Below are 19,918 nucleotides of genomic sequence, written 5' to 3'. Positions count from 1 at the left end.
TTCCGCCCACTAGATGCCAGTAGCCCTCCCCCCTCCCCACTGGGTGACAACCAAAAATGTCTCCACATATTGCCAAATGTCCCTCCGGGGAGACAAAGCCGGCCCCGACTGAGAACCACTGGTTTAGGGCAATCTTTTGTCTTTATTAATATCTAGTACAGTTTACTAATTAGCAACTTCCAAACAGCTGCACTTGTGTTATTAATTTCTTCTCCTTAGTATTATTACTCATGACCTATTGATGACAAATAACACTAAAACAACTTGTCAACCACATATGAAATGGGGGTGCATGGACAAAAACAACAGGATACTGTTTCTGCATCAGGTGACAAGGGGACAGTGGACACGGTGGCATTTTTGCTGTAAAAACTAAGCACATTCAGAGCAATGAAAAGTATTAACACTGCTTGATTTCAAAGCACACACAGAAGTAAGCATCTTTGCCCAAGTGACATTTTCTTCACTTTTTCAATGAATCCTGGCAGGTTCTTAAAGACAAGCTTACTCTTTCCTGCGGGCAGATTTCCGTTTTTCTTCATTAAGTTCATGAGCGGCATCGCGGAGTTTCACCTCTGACCCGGGGATACTGGCCGGAATGATATCTAGCTGAAGACTTTTACTCTGTGGAACAAGGGAGTCAATGAACTTCAGTTAATTAAATCGACAAACAGTACACGAAGGAGAAAACAGTCATTTATTCAGTTTGCACAAAGCAATTTACCGATTTGTTGGAATCTGAAGAAATCCCCAGGGCTTTCTCCAAAGAGGTCCTGTACTTCTCCATCCGCAGAGAGAAATCTCTGTACCTCTTATCCACGGCAGTGACACATTTTTTTATCTCTGCCGCATGGGCATGCCCCTTTTCACAAAAGCCATCAGCCAGCTGTATCAATAGCTTCACTCTCTCTTTGGTTTGCTGCAAAAAAACAACAGGAAAGTATTGTGAAGCAAATGAACCCAACTGCCAGAAACCAGAAACACAGTGGCAACTTGCCTACAACTCTGAGCTCTGAACAGGAAAATAATTGCTGGTGACAGAGACTCAGACTGAAACCCTCAGTCCACCCAATTCATCTCCCCGATCCTAGACTGGCTCCGTTTCCTCAGCTCTTCCGCAATGAATGGCATTTTTATGACCTCGAGGAAAAAGCCTGGACTGTCTTTGGACGGTGTCTTCACCTGGTGGATGCTCGGTCACTCTGCAGAATGAACAGGTGGGTGCTCACTCGGGACGGCCTCTACATTCCACGACGCTCCTCCTGTGAAGGCCGTAGGTACTGCTTACAGACACCTCCCGCCTTACGCTTGTTTATTCTGTGTCCCCAGTTAGACCGAAAGCCCTTTTAGGGCAGCAGCCGTCTGAGATTTTCGTTCTCCTGGAGCCTATGTGGCTAAGCCCCCGCCGCCGCCCCCCGCAGATACTCAACCAAATCCCTGATGCCGCGGCATCACAGCATGCGCTCGTTTCTTCTTTAATTCTCAGTAGACCCGGAGGAAAAGTCACGACTAGGGAAGCTGCCTTCATAGAGGTATTTTAAACTTAGTCCCTATTTTAAAACTCTCTCTCAGAAATACACTTATTTCATTTTATGTGCACATAGAAAGATCTTTAAGTATGACTTTCCTACTTTTATAGCCAAGGATAACCATAAAACACTGGTCCGAAAGATAGATGGATAGATACATACATACATACGGCAGTGATTTCACTCAAATCTGATTCTTCAGATAAAATCAACAGATTTTTCGTCACGTCCGTTTCATTTATTATTTCACTCGCTATGACTCACTACTTGTATCATTAGTTGTCACCATTTCATTTAGTCCTTCAACATTCCCACTGGCACTTCGTAAGAGTACGGTTACTCTTCTGCAATGGAACCTGCTTTTCTCACTTAGGCTTGAACTAGAAAATCTTTATGACTAACGCTCAGGAAATTGACTTTAAAAATCCCCCAAAGGAAGGAGGTCAGGGTTCAAAACCTGGATAAACGGTCTCACTTTGTGCAGTAAAAGTTCTGAGCAGAGTTCACCAGGCAACCTGCAGAGCCAGCTGCGAGCATCCTCAGACTCTACACGACGCCCCCCACCCCGGGCTCCTCCACAGGGTCCAGCTTGCCCACCACCCCTCCAGGCTTGCTGGCCTCCGCCTCTGTGCACCGGTGCCCCTTCCGCCCGGAATGCTGTCCCCCTGGACGTCCCCGTGGTTCCTTCACGCTTTGCTCGAATAAAGGCCACTTCTCACCGGCCTCCCTAACCCTCACGACTGCCACGCGCCTCCCTCACCTTGCCTGCTCTGCTCTGCCCCACAGCACGCCTCGCCCTCCAAAGAGGTGGAATTCACTTGCTCAGATCGCCGCCTGTCTCTCTCCTGGTTCGAATGCACCTGCCAGCAGCCAGGGACATTTGCTCACTCTGTTCCCTAGTATCTCACACACCTTCTACGTGTCTGGCACGTGGTGGCCATCTACCAAATATTTATTGAGATAATAAATTAACATTAGGTCCTTTATGCGAGTGTGTATACACCTGCAACTTTCATGGGAGTGGTAGTTACTTTTAACTGGCATGAATACATACTTTACAAAAAAACTACAGGAAAACAGAACTCCAGAGACATTAATACCTCTGTGAAAAGAACTGCTATTGCAAATTGTGTAAAAGCTGTTTATTGGAGAAAGTCAGCCGAACAAAACACTCTGAAAGTTTTTAGGGCCTTCATCTTGTGTGCAAACGAACTCAAGTAGAGTGAGCTAAAAGGAAAATATCTGTCAAACAAACCTTCTGACTTGTGATCAACACAATACCTTTCTGGTTAAGACAAGCCTAATTATATATCAAGGAAGTAAGAAATCAAAGCTTCAGACTTGGAAGCATAAATTCCAAAAGGGATTTAAGTTAGAAACATTATTAAATTTTAATATCAAAGAGAATTAACACGGCTGATACAGGATTTTTAAAAAATCAGGTTGCCTAAAGAAGGTTTTGCTGTTTGCCAAGATGTTAACCTTCTGAAAAGCACAGGGAAGTTGTGTTTTACCACCATTTAAGCATTTCCTTTCCACTGTCATGAATGACATCAGTGGAGCGCACTGCAAACAGCTGACCCTTGAACAACTCAGGGGTTGGGGTGCTGACCCCTGCACCTCACTTCTCACCCCGCCCCCATGCAGTCCACATCCGAGGCTTCAGTGGGATCAGGCAGTACTACAGTACGTATTTGTTGACAAAAATCTGAGTATAAGTGGACCCACACAGTTCAACTCCGTGTTGTCCAAGGGCCCCTTAATCTTTAAAGGTGTTAAGAAAGTTATTTCATGCTTTAAGCAGTGGAGACATAGAAGTGAAGATAAAAAAGATAATGCATCTTACCTACATTAAACAGAAAACAAAAGCCACCAAGAAACTAAAGGAAGATTTTCATATATGTCAAAAACACATCACAAAACAGACTAGTTGCAAGCATGTGACACCAATAGGCTGATTCTATGAAATCAGATACAGAACAAAAGGTTTCCTATAGGCAAAGCGTGGTAAATCTATAAATCTTCCATTTGTAAACTTCATTTAAACAAAAATGCTCATCCGATAGTCAGAGGCTTCTTGAGGAGACCTGCCGTAGCCTCTCTATCAAAGATGACAACCCTCCCCTCCCCCGTGGCTTTTTCTCTTATTATTTAACATGTATGTATATATATATTTACTCATTCATCATGTTATTGCTCGTTTCTCTAACTAGAACGTGCAATCCATGAGCTCTGCACCAATGAGTGGTTCCTGGTATACTGTAGAGGCCAATAAATAATTGTTGAGTGAATGAATGGTGTGATCGAAATTAAGTAGGATGAACCTGCTAATCTATGAACCTTTTATAACGGTGTATTTTTATTTTAACTGGTATTTTTTAAATGCATTCACAGAATTCAAAATTCAAAAGGTACAAAAGGACACAATGTGAAAAGCCTTCTCACTCCACATTCACCTGTTACCTGTATCAGCTTCTTGGGTATCACCCCCGAGATGTTTTATTACATACAAGCAAGTGCGTGTATGTATAATATGTGTGTATTTTTCTCCCTTTCCTTTTTTGCATAAATGCCTACGATAAGCACTGCTTGGCACCTAGCATTTTCATTGAACAACTCTTGCTTGCCCTTCACTATCAGGACACAGCTGCCTCCTTGCTTGTATAAGAGATTGTTATGAAAGCAGATTTTCATTTTTGAAGAATGCAAATGTAATTTGAACCACCTCATCTTTAGGCATAATCAAGGGGCTGGAGAAAAATAAAAGCAGACTGAACGTTTACGTCCACATGCTCACAAGAGCTTTACTCACCATGTTCTCAGGTAATCAGAAACCCAGAAAGGATGCACATTCAATGGTCTCAGACACTTTCTAGCAAAGTAAGGCATTTGGCATTGGGGACAAAGTTGTGAAGGTCTTAGCAAGGCAGTGGGTTTCAAACTTGAGTGTGCATAAAAACCGCCTGGTGGGCTTGTTAGAAATGCTCCTTTTCAAGCCTTGCCCCCAGAGAGTCCAAGGCAGTACATGCCTGGTGAGGACAGAAATCTGCTTTTAAGTAAACACCCATGGCCTGGATGCCGGTGGTGCTTAAAAGCAGTTTGAGAAATTACTGCCTTGAGTTGCAAAGGAATCAAGCTGAGTCTTAATCAGATAGTGAGGAGAGGTTTCATTTCCATTAACCCTAAAAATGTTACAATATTAATTATGTAACTACTGAATCGGAAGATGTCACGTCAGAACGAAGGATTCTCTACATAACAAGAGAAAAATGACTTTTTAGAAGACACTAAGACGAGGGACAGAAGGTGAACAAGAGCATCATTTCAACACGAAAAACTAAATGATGTCTCCAAGCACCGAAGCAGGTGCTTTCTGATTAAAAGAAAAGGAGCCAGAAACCAAAGAAAAAATGCTAAGAAAAAAACCTGAGAGGTGTTCTTTTCAAAACCTATCAGTTCCTCTTAGCAAAACTGATTCAATATACCCAACAAAAGAAACAGCTCTATTTGGGAAATAGAAAGATCAGATGTCACCTATGATTTTAGATGCTTATTTTTTTTTATAAAATACAGGCAAAAATATGCCTGTTACTGCTCATTCTTCCAGAAACCACAACCCAGGTCTGAGGAAAAGGGAAAACTAGAAATAATGGAAAAATCCCTTTGTACGTGCTCCACTGGTGGCACAAAGCTGCCACGCTACTCAGCTCTAGATGACGACATTCCCACCACAACCTGTGTGCGTGGCATGGCGCCCCCTGGAGCTGGGCAGTGAACAGCTGCGTGGCTTACACGTGGCTTGCAGAGTGGAGCCTCCATGGAAATTTAAGTCAGTGCAAAGGAGCAAAGCTTGAATCTACCTGAGTGGTATCTTAGGCATTTTCTTACTATCTATAACCAAAGGACATTCAATGAAACAAATATAAATCATATAAGGCACATAATAACTGTATTTATTATCCAATTCTTAACAAAAAATAAGAATTATACGGCCAAACATGTGCTGCAGCTAGAGGAAGGAAAAGATATGATCCTTACCTGCAGAGGTACGACAGGCCAGCTCCCCTCAACCGAGCGGGCGGGGGCGCCCTCGGAGCGCTCATGGCCCCTCTGGGTGTGGCTCGCCCTACCCACATGCTCCTGCTGCCAGGCCTCCCCACTGAGCCCCGCTAGACTGTGTGTCCTCCAGAACAGAGACCAGCGGTTCCCACAGCCCGGGCACCGAGAGCCTGAATGGAAAAAGTACACGTACAGCTTGGGGTGGAGGGGAGCTGAGAAGAGAGCCCCAGGAAGAACAGCAGGAGTCAGAAACTGTTACAGAATGTATGAAAAAGTACAAATAAACATAATACAAAGTAGCTGTTGTCATTCTAAACGATTTAAAAATTCCCCATGGATATGTTTTCAAAGCCAAGTCAAGGGCCACACAAGAAATCCAATCTTTTTACTGTACAGGAACACTTCTTTTTTTTAAGTTTTAATTTTATATTGGGGTATAGCCAATTAACAATGTTGTGATAGTTTCAGGTGCACAGCAAAGCGACTCAGCCATACATATACATGTATCCATTCTCCCCCAGACTCCCCTCCCATCCAGGCTGCCACATAACACTGAGCAGAGCCCCCTGTGCTCTACAGTAGGTCCTCGTTGGTCATCCTTTTTAAATATAGTAGTACATATACACCACTTCTCTTTTTGTTGTTTTTTTTCAATATAACCTTTGATTTTATTTTATTTTTTTAACATCTTTATTGGAGGATAATTGCTTTACATTGTTGTTAGTTTCTGCTGTATAACAAAGTGAATCAGCTATACGTATACATATATACCCATATCTCCTCCCTCTTGCGTCTCCCTCCCACCCTCCCTATCCCACCCCTCTAGGTGGTCACAAAGCACCGAGCTGATCTCCCTGTGCTATGCGGCTGCATCCCTCTAGCTATTTTACATTTGGTAGTGTATATATGTCAATGCCACTCTCCCACTTCGTCCCAGCTTACCCTTCCCCCTCCCCATATCCTCAAGTCCATTCTCTACGTCTGCGCCTTTTTCCTGTCCTGCCCTGCCCCTAGGTTCTTCAGAACCTTTTTTTTAGATTCCATGTATATGTGTTAGCATACAGTATTTGTTTTTCTCTTTCTGACTTACTTCATTCTGTATGACAGACCCTAGGTCCATCCACCTCACTACAAATAACTCAATTTCGTTTCTTTTTATGGCTGAGTAATATTCCATTGTATATATGTGCCACATCTTCTTTATCCATTCATCTGTCGATGGACACTTAGGTTGCTTCCACGTCCTGGCTACTGTAAATAGAGCTGCAATGAACATGGTAGTACATGACTCTTTTTGAATTATAGTTTTCTCTGGGTATATGCCCAGTAGTGGGATTGCTGGATCATATGGTAATTCTATTTTTAGTTTTATAAGGAACCTCCATACTGTTCTCCATAGTGGCTGTATCAATTTACATTCCCACCAACGGTGCAAGAGGGTTCCCTTTTCTCCACACCCTCTCCAGCATTTATTGTTTGTAGATTTTTTGATGATGGCCATTCTGACGGGTGTGAGGTGATACCTCATTGTAGTTTTGATTTGCATTTCTCTAATGATTACTGATGTTGAGCATCCTTTCATGCATTTGTTGGCAATCTGTATATCTACTTTGGAGAAATGTCTATTTGGGTCTTCTGCCCATTTTTGGATTGGGTTGTTTGTTTTTTTGATATTGAGCTGCATGAGCTGCTTGCATATTTTGGAGATTAATCCTTTCTCCATTGCTTTGTTTGCAAATATTTTCTCCCATTCTGAGGGTTGTCTTTTCATCTTACGGTTTTCTTTGCTGTGCAAAAGCTTTTAAGTTTCATTAGGTCCCATTTGTTTATTTTTCTTTTTATATCCATTACTCCAGGAGGTGGGTCAAAAAGGATCTTGCTGTGATTTATGTCACAGAGTGTTCTGCCTATGTTTTCCTCCAAGAGTTTTATAGTGTCTGGCCTTAAATTTAGGTCTTTAATCCATTTGGAGTTTATTTTTGTGTATAGTGTTAGGGAGTGTTCTAATTTCATCCTTTTACATGTAGTTGTCCAGTTTGCCCAGTACCACTTACTGAACAGGCTGTCTTTTCTCCATTGTATATTCTTGTCTCATTTACCAAAGATAAGGTGACCATATATGCATGGGTTTATCTCTGGGCTTTCTATCCTGTACCACTGATCTATATTTCTGTTTCTGTGCCAGTACCACACTGTCTTGATTACTGTAGCTCTGTAGTATAGTCTGAAGTCGGGGAGCCTATTGCTCCAGCTCCATTTTTCTTTCTCAAGATTGTTTTGGCTATTCGGGGTCTTTTGTGTTTCCATACAAACTGCGATATCTTTTGTTCTAGTCCTGTGAAAAATGCCATTGGTAGTTTGATAGGGATTGCACTAATCTGTAGATTGCTTTGGGTAGTATAGTCATTTTCATAATGTTGATTCTTCCAATCCAAGAACATGGTATATCTCTCCATGTGTTTGTATCATCTTTAATTTCTTTCATCAGTGTCTTATAGTTTTCTGCATACAGGTCTTCTGTCTCCTTAGGTAAGTTTATTCCTAGGTATTTTATTCTTTTTGTTGCAGTGGTAAATGGGAGTGTTTCCTTAATTTCTCTTTCCTATTTTTCATCATTAGTGTATAGGAATGCAAGAGATTGCTGTGCATTAATTTTGTATCCTGCAACCTTAGCAAATTCATTGATTAGTTCTAGTAGTTTTCTGGTGGCATCTTCAGGATTCTCTATGTATAGTGTCATGTCATCTGCAAACAGTGACAGTTTTACTTCTTCTTTTCCAATTTGTATTCCTTTTATTTCTTTTTCTTCTCTGATTGCTGTGGCTAAAACTTCCAAAACTATGTTGAATAACAGTGGTGAGAGTGGGCAACCTTGTCTTGTTGCTGATCTTACTGGAAATGGTTTCAGTTTTTCACCACTGAGAACAATGCTGGCTGTGGGTTTGTCACATATGGCCTTTATTATTTTGAGGTAAGTTCCCGCTATGCCTACTTTCTGGAGAGTTTTCATCATAAATGGGTGTTGAATTTTGTCGAAAGCTTCTTCTGCATCTATTGAGATGATCATATGGTTTTTCTCCTTCAATTTGTTAATATGGTGTATCATATTGATTTGCATATATTGAAGAATCCTTGCATTCCTGGGATAAAGCCCACTTGATCATGGTGTATGATCCTTTTAATGTGTTGTTGGATTCTGTTTGCTAGTATTTTGTTGAGGATTTTTGCATCTGTGTTCATCAGTGATATTGGCCTGTAGTTTTCTTTCTTTGTGATATCTTTGTCTGGTTTTGGTATCAGGGTGACGGTGGCCTCATAGAATGAGTTTGGGAGTGTTTCTTCCTCTGCTATATTTTGGAAGAGTTTGAGAAGGATAGGTGTTAGCTCTTCTCTAAATGTTTGATAGAATTCACCTGTGGATCCATCTGGTCCTGGGCTTTTGTTTGTTGGAAGATTTTTAATCACAGTTTCAATTTCAGTGCTTGTGAGCAGTCTGTTTATATTTTCTATTTCTTCCTGGTTCAGTCTCAGAAGGTTGTGCTTTTCTAAGAATTTGTCCATTTCTTCTAGGCTGTCCATTTTATTGGCATATAGTTGCTTGTAGTAATCTTTCCTGATCCTTTTTATTTCTGCAGTGTCAGTTGTTACTTCTCCTCTTACATTCCTAATTCTATTGATTTGAGTCTTCTCCCTTTTATTCTTGATGAGTCTGGCTAATGGTTTATCAATTTTGTTTATCTTCTCAAAGAACCAGCTTTTAGATTTATTGATCTTTGCTACTGTTTCCTTCATTTCTTTTTCATTTATTTCTGATTTGATCTTTATGATTTCTTTCCTTCTGCTAACTTTGGGGTTTTTTTGTTCTTCTCTCTTAATTGCTTTAGGTGTAAGGTTAGGTTGTTTATTTGAGATGTTTCTTGTTTCTTGAGGTAGGACTGTATTGCTATAAACTTCCGTCTTACAACTGCTTTTGCTGCATCCCATAGGTTTTTGGGTCATTGTGTTTTCATTGTCATTTGTTTCCAGGTATTTTCTGATTTCTTCTCTGATTTCTTCAGTGATCTCTTGGTTATTTAGTAGCATATTGTTTAGCCTCCATGTGTTTGTATTTTTTACAGTTTTCTTCCTGTAATTGATATCTAGTCTCATAGCATTGTGGTCAGAAAAGATAATTGATATGATTTCAATTTTCTTAAAATTACCAAGGCGTGATTTGTGACCCAAGGTATGATCTATCCTGGAGACTGTTCCATGAGCACTTGTGAAGAAAGTGTATTTTGTTGTTTTTGGATGGAATGTCCTATAAATATCAATTAAGTCCATCTTGTTTAATGTATCACTTAAAGCTTGCGTTTCCTTATTTATTTTCATTTTGGTTGATCTCTCCATTGGTGAAAGTGGGGTGTTAAAAGTCCACTACTATTACTGTGTTACTGTCAATTTTCCCTTTTATGTGTGTTAGCATTTGCCTTATGCATTGAGGTGCTCCTATGTTGGGTGCATAAATATTTACAATTGTTATATCTTCTTCTTGGATTGATCCCTTGATCATTATGTAGTGTCCTTCTTTGTCTCTTGTAATAGTCTTTAAAGTCTATTTTGTCTGAAATGCGATTTGCTACTCCAGCTTTCTTTTGATTTCCATTTGCATGGAATATCTTTTTCCATCCCCTCACTTTCAGTCTGTATGTGTCGCTAGGTCTGAAGTGGGTCTCTTGCAGACATGATATATATGGGTGTTGTTTTTGTATCCATTCAGGCAGTCTGTGTCTTTTGGTTGGAGCATTTAACCCATTTACATTTAAGGTAATTATCGATATGTATGTTCTTATTACCATTTTCTTAATTGTTTTGGGTTTGTTATTGTAGGTCTTTTCCTTCTCGTGTTTCCTGCCTAGAGAAGTTCCTTTAGCATTTATTGTAAAGCTGGTTTGGGGGTGCTGAATTCTCTTAGCTCTTGCCTGTCTGCAAAGGTTTTAATTTCTCCGTTGAATCTGAATGAGATCCTTGCTGGGTAGAGTAATCTTGGTTGTAGGTTTTTCCCTTTCATCACTTTAAATATGTCCTGCCACTCCCTTCTGGCTTGCAGTTTCTGCTGAAAAATCAGCTGTTAACCTTATGGGGATTCCCTTGTATGTTATTTGTTGCTTTTCCCTTGCTGCTTTTAACATTTTTTCTTTGTATTTAATTTTGATACTTTGATTAATATGTGTCTTGGCATGTTTCTCCTTGGATTTATCCTGTATGGGACTCTGTGCTTCCTGGACTATTTCCTTTCCTGTATTAGGGAAGTTTCCAACTATAATCTCTTCAAATTTTTTCTCACACCCTTTCTTTTTCTCTTCTTCTTCTGGGACCCCTATAATTCGAATGCCGGTGCATTTAATGTTGTCCCAGAAGTCTCTGAGACTGTCCTCAATTCTTTTCATTCTTCTTTATTCTGCTCTGTGGTAGTTATTTCAACTATTTTACCTTCAAGGTCACTTATCTGTTCTTCTGCCTCAGCTATTCTGCTACTGATCCCTTCTAGAGAATTGTTAATTTCATGTGTTGTTCATCATTGTTTGTTTGCTCTTTAGTTCTTCTAGGTCCTTGTTAAACGTTTCTTGTATTTTCTCCATTCTATTTCCAAGATTTTGGATCATCTTTACTATCACTACTCTGAATTCTTTTTCAGGTAGACTGCCTATTTCCTCTTCATTTGTTTGGTCTGATGGGTTTTTACCTTGCTCCTTCATCTGCTGCTTATTTCTGTGTCTTCTCATTTTGCTTTTAACTTATTGTGTTTGGGGTCTCCTTTTCGCAGGCTGCAGGTTTGTAGTTCCTGTTGTTTTTGGAGTCTGCCCCCAGTGGCTAAGGTTGGTTCAGTGGGTTGTCTAGGCTTCCTGGTGGAGGGGACTAGTGCCTGTGTTCTGGTGGATGAGGCTGGATCTTGTCTTTCTGGTGGGCAGGACCGTGTCCAGTGGTGTGTTTTGGGGTGTCTGTGAACTTATTATGATTTTAGGCAGCCTCTCTGTTAATGGCTAGGGTTGTGTTTCTGTCTTGCTAGTTGTTTGGCATGGGGTGTCCAGCACTGGAGCTTGCTGGTTGTTGAGTGGAGCTGGGTCTTACTGTTGAGATGGAGATCTCTGGGAGAGCTCTTGCCAAATGATGTTACGTGGGGCAGGGAGGTCTGTGGTGGTCCAATGTCCTTAACTCGGCTCTCCCACCTCAGAGGCTCAGGCCTGACACCTGGCCGGAGCACCAAGACCCTGTCAGCCACATGGCCAGGTACGTGGGGAGTTTCTTGCTTTTTGGGAGGTCTGAGGTCTTCTGCCAGTGTTCAATAGGTGTTCTGTTGGAGTTCTTCCATATGTAGATGTACTTTTGATGTATCTGTGGGGAGGACGGTGATCTCCACGTCTTACTCCTCTACTATCTTGAAGGTGTCTCCTCAGGAACACTTCTTTTTACCCAAAAATTATTATGCAGCTTCATCATTTATTTTCTACTTTTAAATGTGAATTAATTTCTAATTTTTTCTAAAACCTTAACTCTATCATCAAAAACAGAGGTGCTCCTGAAAACAGTACACAGAATGTATATTCAAAACTTTGAAAAACAAAAACAAAAACACCACAGGTTGAGAAGGGAAGCCTAGAAGCCTCAAAATTGTTTTGAGGTAAAAGAAGGAATTAGCCCCTGCAAATTTTTAATTGAGAAAACAGTCGTGTCCATGTGTGAATTCTTACATATCTGCTTAAAAATTCACAGTCACATGTACTGCATATGCCATAAAGATGTATTTAATTCAGCAGAAAAGTGAAAATGCCTCCAGTTTCATAAGCCTATGCACAGCCACTGACATAAACTCTGCCAACTATAAAACCCAGACAGCTTCGTGACTGGACAACTGGGGGTGATGCTACTGCAGCAGTTTTCACTGTTCAAGACGAGGAAAGGAAACATGCACAGGATCCATCTAAATCAGGCTGGGAACACCAGTATTCCATAAAAATAGCAAGTACTCAGAAAATACGTGGAAAATAGAACAGAACGAAAATAAGAGAAGAATGCAAAGGACAAAGAAGAAAGAAAAAATAAAGGAAGGAGGTGGGAGGCGTTTCCAGAAATCAGAGGAACAAGAGGAAACAGATAAACGAACGGACAAGTGAGGACAGTGTGAAAGGCCTTAGAATTACCACTAAATTAGGGTCTAACCGTCCATCTGGCTCACCCCGTTCCTCCAATTGCATAAGGTATTTCTTCAGTGATATTTTTAAGAAAGACCTCTTCTACACAAAGCATCCTGTTCGAGGTTATCTCGGAAGCACCCAGGCAGGCACGCAGGCACTGACCCAACGCGAGCTCACCTTTGCCGTGATCTGGAACTCCTCGTGCTCCTTTAGCAGCTCCTGGGTGTGCTGGATACTCGAACCCGTGGAGGTGTGTGTGGAAAGGTAGAACTCCCCACTGTCATGGATCCACTCCAAAGCCTAGAGACGGAAGGAATGGAAACATGTTCACAGCTGAACGTCAGTGAAGCAAGTCCCAATACCTCAGGATCTCATTTAAATGCAAAGTCACAAGCCCAGGCGCATAAAGAAACACTCCCTCAAAGGGAGATGAGCTTCTGAAACATGTATCTTAATTCCAAAATTAAAAGTTGACATTCTAGGAAACTGTAATCATGTCACTTAGGCATCAACAATAACAAGCTGAGGAGTTTCTTATAAGCATGAACCTAAAGGACAATAAGAGTCCAGTGAATAGCCTCCCTCAAGAATACTGAGACAGTGCGGGGAAGGGGAAGTCTGAGACCCTCGTATTGCTGAATACTGAGACATTCACGTCACAGGGACTTGACAGCCTTCCTGGGGTGTTCTAACTTAAAAAAGGAAAAGAAAGCAGATGCAAATTCCCAGCTTTCAAATGTACAATGTTAGCCGTTTCTTCCTATTCCTGCCTTCAGTGAGCACTCAGGTGTGCACCCACTTCACTTGCCTTCTGGGGGCTCCTACAAAGCACCATTATGCATAAAGATGCTCTGGGGAGATGCCGGCAGAAGTGGCTTAACCTCCCAGATGTAGGAGAGAGATGACCCCACCTGGGAGGAAGGGGGCCGGCAAGGTCCAGATGGCAACAGAAGGACACATTCTGACTCCTATTCTTTCATGTTTTCAGATGGAAGCCATTTTTTTCCTTCTATGTGCAAATATCTGAAGTGAAATCTTACTTAAACATACACATCTGAAAAAGCAACACTATGGAAAAGAAACATAAAAACATAGAAGCTTTCATATCTGCCCTTCACAGTATCTGAGTCATTTGCCGTGATTTGCTGCTCTTGGACCAGAAACGTCACTGTCTCTGTTAGATACTTCACAGCATTTATGGCATTTTAGAAGAAAAAAATGAAAAGGAAACCACGACCCAGATTACTTACCATGCAGCTTCCGGGCTGGGAATTTACTTCCGTTTTGCCCGAGCATGGCTATCCCATCTCTGACACAATGCTGACAATGACAGTGCACCGAGGCAGAAAGCCATTTTGGTCAATTTATTCAAAGGTCCCTACTTCCTCCGTTCACACAGCGAATCGTGCCCAAGCGCCCTCTACGCAGGCAGGTGCTGAGGGGGGCACTGGGGTGGGAGAGGCTTGGGCCCTGCCCTTGTGACCAGGAGGGACTCACAGGCTGAGAAGGGATGGGCTCGGGAGGAAAGGGGCCCTGCACAGGGGGAGGCTGGAGGCGAGGCTGGAGGGCGACAGGGGGCCCTCGGAGGCCACAGGCCTTTGGACTTTGGTCTGGAAGTGAATGGGGCTGCCACATGGAAAAGGGACTGGAGTGGAGAGTGAGCGAGAGAAGCAACACCGGTTAGCAAACCGGTCCAGGGGTTTAGACGAGACACGGCTGGGCTGGTACCCGTGAGGGCTCCGAGGGGCGGAGGAGGGGGCAGATGTGCTGCATCAGGCCCCGGTGAAGGGGTGAAGCTGGGAAGATGAGGGAAAGGCAGGAATCAGGTAAGATGAGGGCGGGGACACGGCGGACGGGGAGTCCCGGGTCCACTTCTGCTTTGGTTAAGGCCAAAGTGGAGAGACGCAAGGAGGGAGCTGGGGTTTCTACGTCTGGAGACCAGAAATGGAGGTCAGGGCTGGGAGACACCAACAGTGAGAGCTAAGGAGAGAGGAAAGAGAAACAAGAACAAGCCCTGAACTGAAAGCCAACTTTCGGAGGCAGAGATAAGGGAGGGGGGGGCACAGACAGCCCGGGAGGAAGAGCCCAGAGGCAGGAGGCGTCCAGAGCAGAGCAGGGGCTGGAAGTCACCTGCCACACCCCACCCGCAACTCGGTATTTACTGTGGGATTGTTGCTATTGTACAGCACAGAAGCCAACCCTACAGGGCCGCGGGGCTGACGGGCCATCATCTGTAACGGCAGAAACTGAATGATTTTATTTTTGGCACGTGAACTGACTTTAGGAAAAAGCAACAGCATATTCCATTATTTCTCTCTGTCAAGGGAATTATTTACAATTTTGTTCTCCGTAGCTGAATGACTCCTTGTCTTTCAACAGAGAGATAAACAAAGATGTGAGAAAAGATTATGAAATAATCTCTAATTAGAAATAAAATCAGGCCCTCATAAATCTGAAATATGGTTAGATTATCCTTAAATAAAATGTTAAGAAAATGGAATTTAAACATGAAAAAAATACTACTGCTTGCCACCCCTGCTGGGAATATGATAACTGCATATGGGAAGGTCAGTCAAGACAAGGGAGAGGCCGGGTCGGGGCGCCAGGTCCAGGGACCACGAACTCCTGCTCACACCCTGGGACACCCAGCTGCTCTGGGCAGCAAGTTGCCCAATGAGAGACTGACATTTACCAAATTCAACAAAATATGTTCCCCACGTGAGAAACCTGTGCTGAGGAAAATGTAATCTTTCTTGAGCTAAAAGGATTTTATCGAATGCCTACGATGCGTCAGGCACGTGTCAGGTTTCCAGGTGGATCCAGAAGACAGAGCAGGTCACACGTGGTCACCAGGGACCGACAGCCCTGAAGAGGGCCTGGGGATGCGGAGGATGTAAGGTGCCCGCGGGGGATTCTGAGAACAAGCCTTCTCCCTTCCACTCCCTCCTGACCCTCTGAATTCTGGACTAATGGGCATGGATTCTTATGCTACTGTTAAGGCCAGAGAGAAGTGACAGGCATCTTCCTGTTTGAGTTACAGTCGGACAGACTTTACCCTAAAATGATCTCCATGACTGGCCATCGATCCCAAAATGACTTCCGAGGCGGGGGGGGGGGGGGGGCACTGCAAACGTACCCTCTTGCCTTAGCCAAATGCATGACCTTTTTTTTGAGTATACTGAATTCTGAGAAATTCTGCCACATTTCTTACTTAATTTTAGCTCAGTTTATCCGAAGAACAAAATTTTGTCTTGAAAATATAAGTACACCAACATGGAAAACTGCCCACCATATTATTTTACAGTGACTTAACTCATCATGACCATGACTGCTCGTACTTTGCTGTCTTAACTGTGGGGTGATGGCAGCTGGGCAGAGCTGAATGGCACACCTGTTGAGGCCAAAATCACTGAGTAACACACTTCTACGAGGCTGGGGGTTTTTTTTTTTGCAACAAACTGTTAAGCAAAAGGCAAGGCTGTTTTGATCATCAGGGAGTGGTTTCCCATCTGCTGCCATGTCAGAAGCTGCCCGTCTGACGATGGAGGCCTGAGCGTGGGGAGGAGGGCGCCGGGGGGCCCGTGGGATGGCTGACCTGCTTGGCGCTTCGCTCAAAGACCACGTACTGCTGGCACTGGTCCAGCCGCCGCTTCCTCATGGTCCAGTAATGCAACACCCTGTTCTCCCGCTGGAAGAGTTCATTCAAGATATCTGAGAGGATGCAGAGAAAGTCGCACGTTGGTACTCGCCATCGAGCAAAACACCCACAAAATCCCGTTCATTTTTATTTAAAGACATTTTAACGCAAATGCCATTGTGAGCCAGAGTATCATTCACTGAGCCACATGGCCTGCCTGCCTGGCCTTCCTGACACGCCTGTCCAGACCTCTCCTTGTTCTCTTACTCCAGTTTACTCTTGGGACTGACATCACTGGACACTCGAGCTGGCCTCTAATCCCTCAGGTCGGCTGGGTCGGTGGGATAGCTACTGAGTCCCCTGCTGGGGCAATCTGACAATGGCTGGAAAAACACCAGTATTAGATGTTTTGTGCAAGACCATGAGAACTTTCCTGCGGAAGGAATTTAGTATACATCAAAAGATGTCAGATGAAACAGTGGAGTAATAGAAGAAAACGACGGGCTTTAAAAACAAAACCAAAAACATAAACCCTTAGGAGAGGGAAGGAAATGAAGTTGAGAAGCATGAAGCTAGAAAGGAAAAGTTAAAACAGCAACCTGATTACATGAGAATTAAAAATCTCATAACCAAATAATAACCGCCATAAAAATATTACACAAATAAAAAGCTAGGAAAAACTACTGTGAACATAGAAGATGGATCTAACTTACTTAATAGTCAACAGGAAAATATGGATAATCTGTTAGCAAAGTGAGCAAAGCATATAAACATGGAGGTCATGATTATATGAAATGAAATATGGCCACTAAAAATACAGAAACGTTTCGTCTCACTCAAACAATGAGATCAGTTTACACCATTTCCTGGCAAGGACTGCGCTGCCCAGGGCTAGAAGGGACAGAGGAAACCTGTGTGTCTGTTTTACTGAGGGAGGAAAATGGAGCACAACCCCTGCAGAGGTCATTTGGTGACAGGTAATGACACTGAGTGGTGCGCACCCTTGAACCAAGAATTTGTCTTTCAGATACGGTGCTGACACAAGCTCTCAACACAATTTGTACCCAGATGCACGCACACTGAGGTGCTGTTTGGAAAAACTGGCAACAACGTATGAGCCCATCGATTAGGGGTCAGATTAAATCAATTACAAAGTCACCATACTGGACGTTAAAAGTAACAGAGCAGATCTCCAAATTCTGATATAGAATAAGATTATTACTAAGCGTAAGAAGAAGATTGCAGGGGAATATAGTCCCACTTCAATAAAAAAATTAAAAAGCCAGATGGGTGAGTTGAAGCTACACATGTTTGTATCTCTCTGCATATTTTCATTTATGTGCATAGAAGGATGCACAAAAAGGTCTTCACAGTGGTTACCACTGGCAAAGGAATTTAGATAATATATATACATTTGTACACTTTAAACATTCTTTACAGCGAGTCTGTTTTACTCTAGAAGTTTACAAAGTAAACAGATAAAAAAAACTTCAGAAAAAGATTCCCTGACTGAAATTGCAAATCAAATAAGTGGTACCTGGAATATAACTTTATTGGAAAACTTTAAAAATAATAACCTCTCCACAAATATCTACCGAGTTCCTCATAGGCTGAGTACTTCGTGAGAAACAGGAGCCTGCGAGCTGCATGTACCCGCCAGCTCACTGGTTGGTCCTGTTACATTATCTTTGCTCGCCTGAAAAGTGAACCAGTTTAGTGAAGCAAATTAGCACTGAAATTTGAAGCCTGCAAAAAAATAAGCTACCACTTAAATGAAACGAAAATGAGCGTAAGTCTTCTCTAGTCTCTTATTTCCGTAGCCTCTGCCTGGGGCAGGACTGAAGCTCAGGTGAGGATTAAAGCTGATAGAATAGGGCCTGAATACTGAGACTGTTTTAAACAACTCCCATCATTTTCTGAGGACCCACTTCCATGTCATTTCAATTAAACTTTTAAAAAAAATTATGATTAAGTTTAAAATGATGTATCACCTGGATGCATTTTTACTGCAAAATATTCAATCAGAATTCTACAGCATAAAAATCATCAGTACCCTTAACTTCCACCCATAACAACCCTACTTACAGTTTAGTATAATTGTTCCCAGGTCTTTTTCTATGCATTTATATATATGTGTGTGTGTGTGTACGGTTTTGTACATTTTTAAACTCAAATGATACCCATCTATCTATATAACATTCTTTGGCAATTTGCTTTTATTAATAATGCTTTAAGTATGTAAAACTGATACATTATAGCAATGAAATGGGTATATAATTTTTGTGATTTAAACTTTTAAAAGTATTTTGCCTGTAGATAATTCTTTCATTTTTTTCCCGACTTACATTTTCACTTACTTTTAACAAAACAGTCGATGCCAATAAATATCCTGAACATGCTGTATTTTCTCCCTGTTTATATTCTTCAACTTTATTCAATAAATTATCAACCTATATATTTGTTTAATATTTTATTATTAAGATAAGTTAGGAGAACTTTAATGATATGAAAAGGACATTCAAAATGAAGCCCTGGACCAAGATTTTAGAACATGTCTTGTCAAGCTCATCAGTCAGCTGACTCCTAGGTGTACTCACTTTTCACTTGTTGTTCAGGGGCTTTGATATGTGTCACCATTCCAGGCATGTTCACGCTGTTCCTGTGCAGGTATTTCAGGAAGACATCTGCATTCCTCCTAGCAAGCGTGCAAGCCTAAGAAATAATGCAGAGCAATGGGTTCATGGGACTCATACAGACATGTATCTTCAGAGTATATGGATGACATCACGTGGCTCTAACATAGGTCCTAATCTAAAGCGTTCATCTAGCCAATCTGTGTCTGGAGAATACATAGGCTAAATCCTATTTCAACTTTTAAAAAAATCTCTGTCTTGGAGCCCTTGCTCTGCTGAACCCAGCTGCTATGTTGAGAGCTGCCCCATGGTGAGGTCCAGGTGGGCAGGGACTGAGGGTGACCCATGGCCTGCAGCCCGAGAGGAAGTAAAGCCCTTCCCCAGTCGAGCCTTGAGGTGACCACATCCCTGACCAACAACTTGATCACAGTCTTGGGAGAAACCCTCAGTCAGAGGACCTGGCGGCTACGCTGAACCGGGATGTCTATAAAGGGCAGACAGTAAATATTTTCAGCTCTCCGAGTCATGTGGTCTCCATCTCTCTGCTGCAACTACTCAACCTGCCCGTTGTAGATGAAAGCGGCCTCGAAAGATACTTAAGTGAATGGGAGTGGCCAGATTTAGCCCTCAGGGCTTAGCTTGCTAACCCTTGGTTTAAGCCATTGAATTGTGGGGTGGTTTGTTATATGGTGTTATTGTGGTAACAGAAAACTGAAATTCCATGTTTGTAAACCAAGTAAGTAATTTCATTAATGTATTTAAAAAAGAGTTTTATTTAAGAGAAAAGAGATATAAATATAAAATCAAAATGGTTCAGGAAAAAAAATCCCTTCATTATAATAGAATTGGAAATATCTCGCACATTTCCTAGCCCAGATCTGGAAT

The 19,918-nt window shown here is 42.2% G+C and overlaps 1 protein-coding gene across 4 annotated transcripts in view; it reads right to left on the bottom strand.

Annotated features, from left to right (window-relative positions):
• Positions 1-19,918, bottom strand: part of TRIO (trio Rho guanine nucleotide exchange factor) — a 383,177-nt gene that overhangs the window by 104,751 nt on the left and 258,508 nt on the right. For all 4 annotated transcript variants that reach the window (XM_059916123.1, XM_059916125.1, XM_059916124.1 and 1 more), the window contains exons 19-23: positions 18,998-19,112; positions 16,359-16,474; positions 12,941-13,063; positions 725-919; positions 509-624 (exon numbers count right to left, since the gene is read on the bottom strand). In XM_059916123.1, coding sequence (XP_059772106.1) covers positions 509-624; positions 725-919; positions 12,941-13,063; positions 16,359-16,474; positions 18,998-19,112 — 665 coding nt within the window. The remainder of the gene's footprint in view (positions 1-508; positions 625-724; positions 920-12,940; positions 13,064-16,358; positions 16,475-18,997; positions 19,113-19,918) is intronic.

The sequence above is a fragment of the Balaenoptera ricei genome, chromosome 3 (genome assembly GCF_028023285.1).
Source record: "Balaenoptera ricei isolate mBalRic1 chromosome 3, mBalRic1.hap2, whole genome shotgun sequence".
NCBI lineage: Eukaryota > Metazoa > Chordata > Mammalia > Artiodactyla > Balaenopteridae > Balaenoptera > Balaenoptera ricei.
This window is presented reverse-complemented; position numbering and strand designations above follow the sequence as displayed.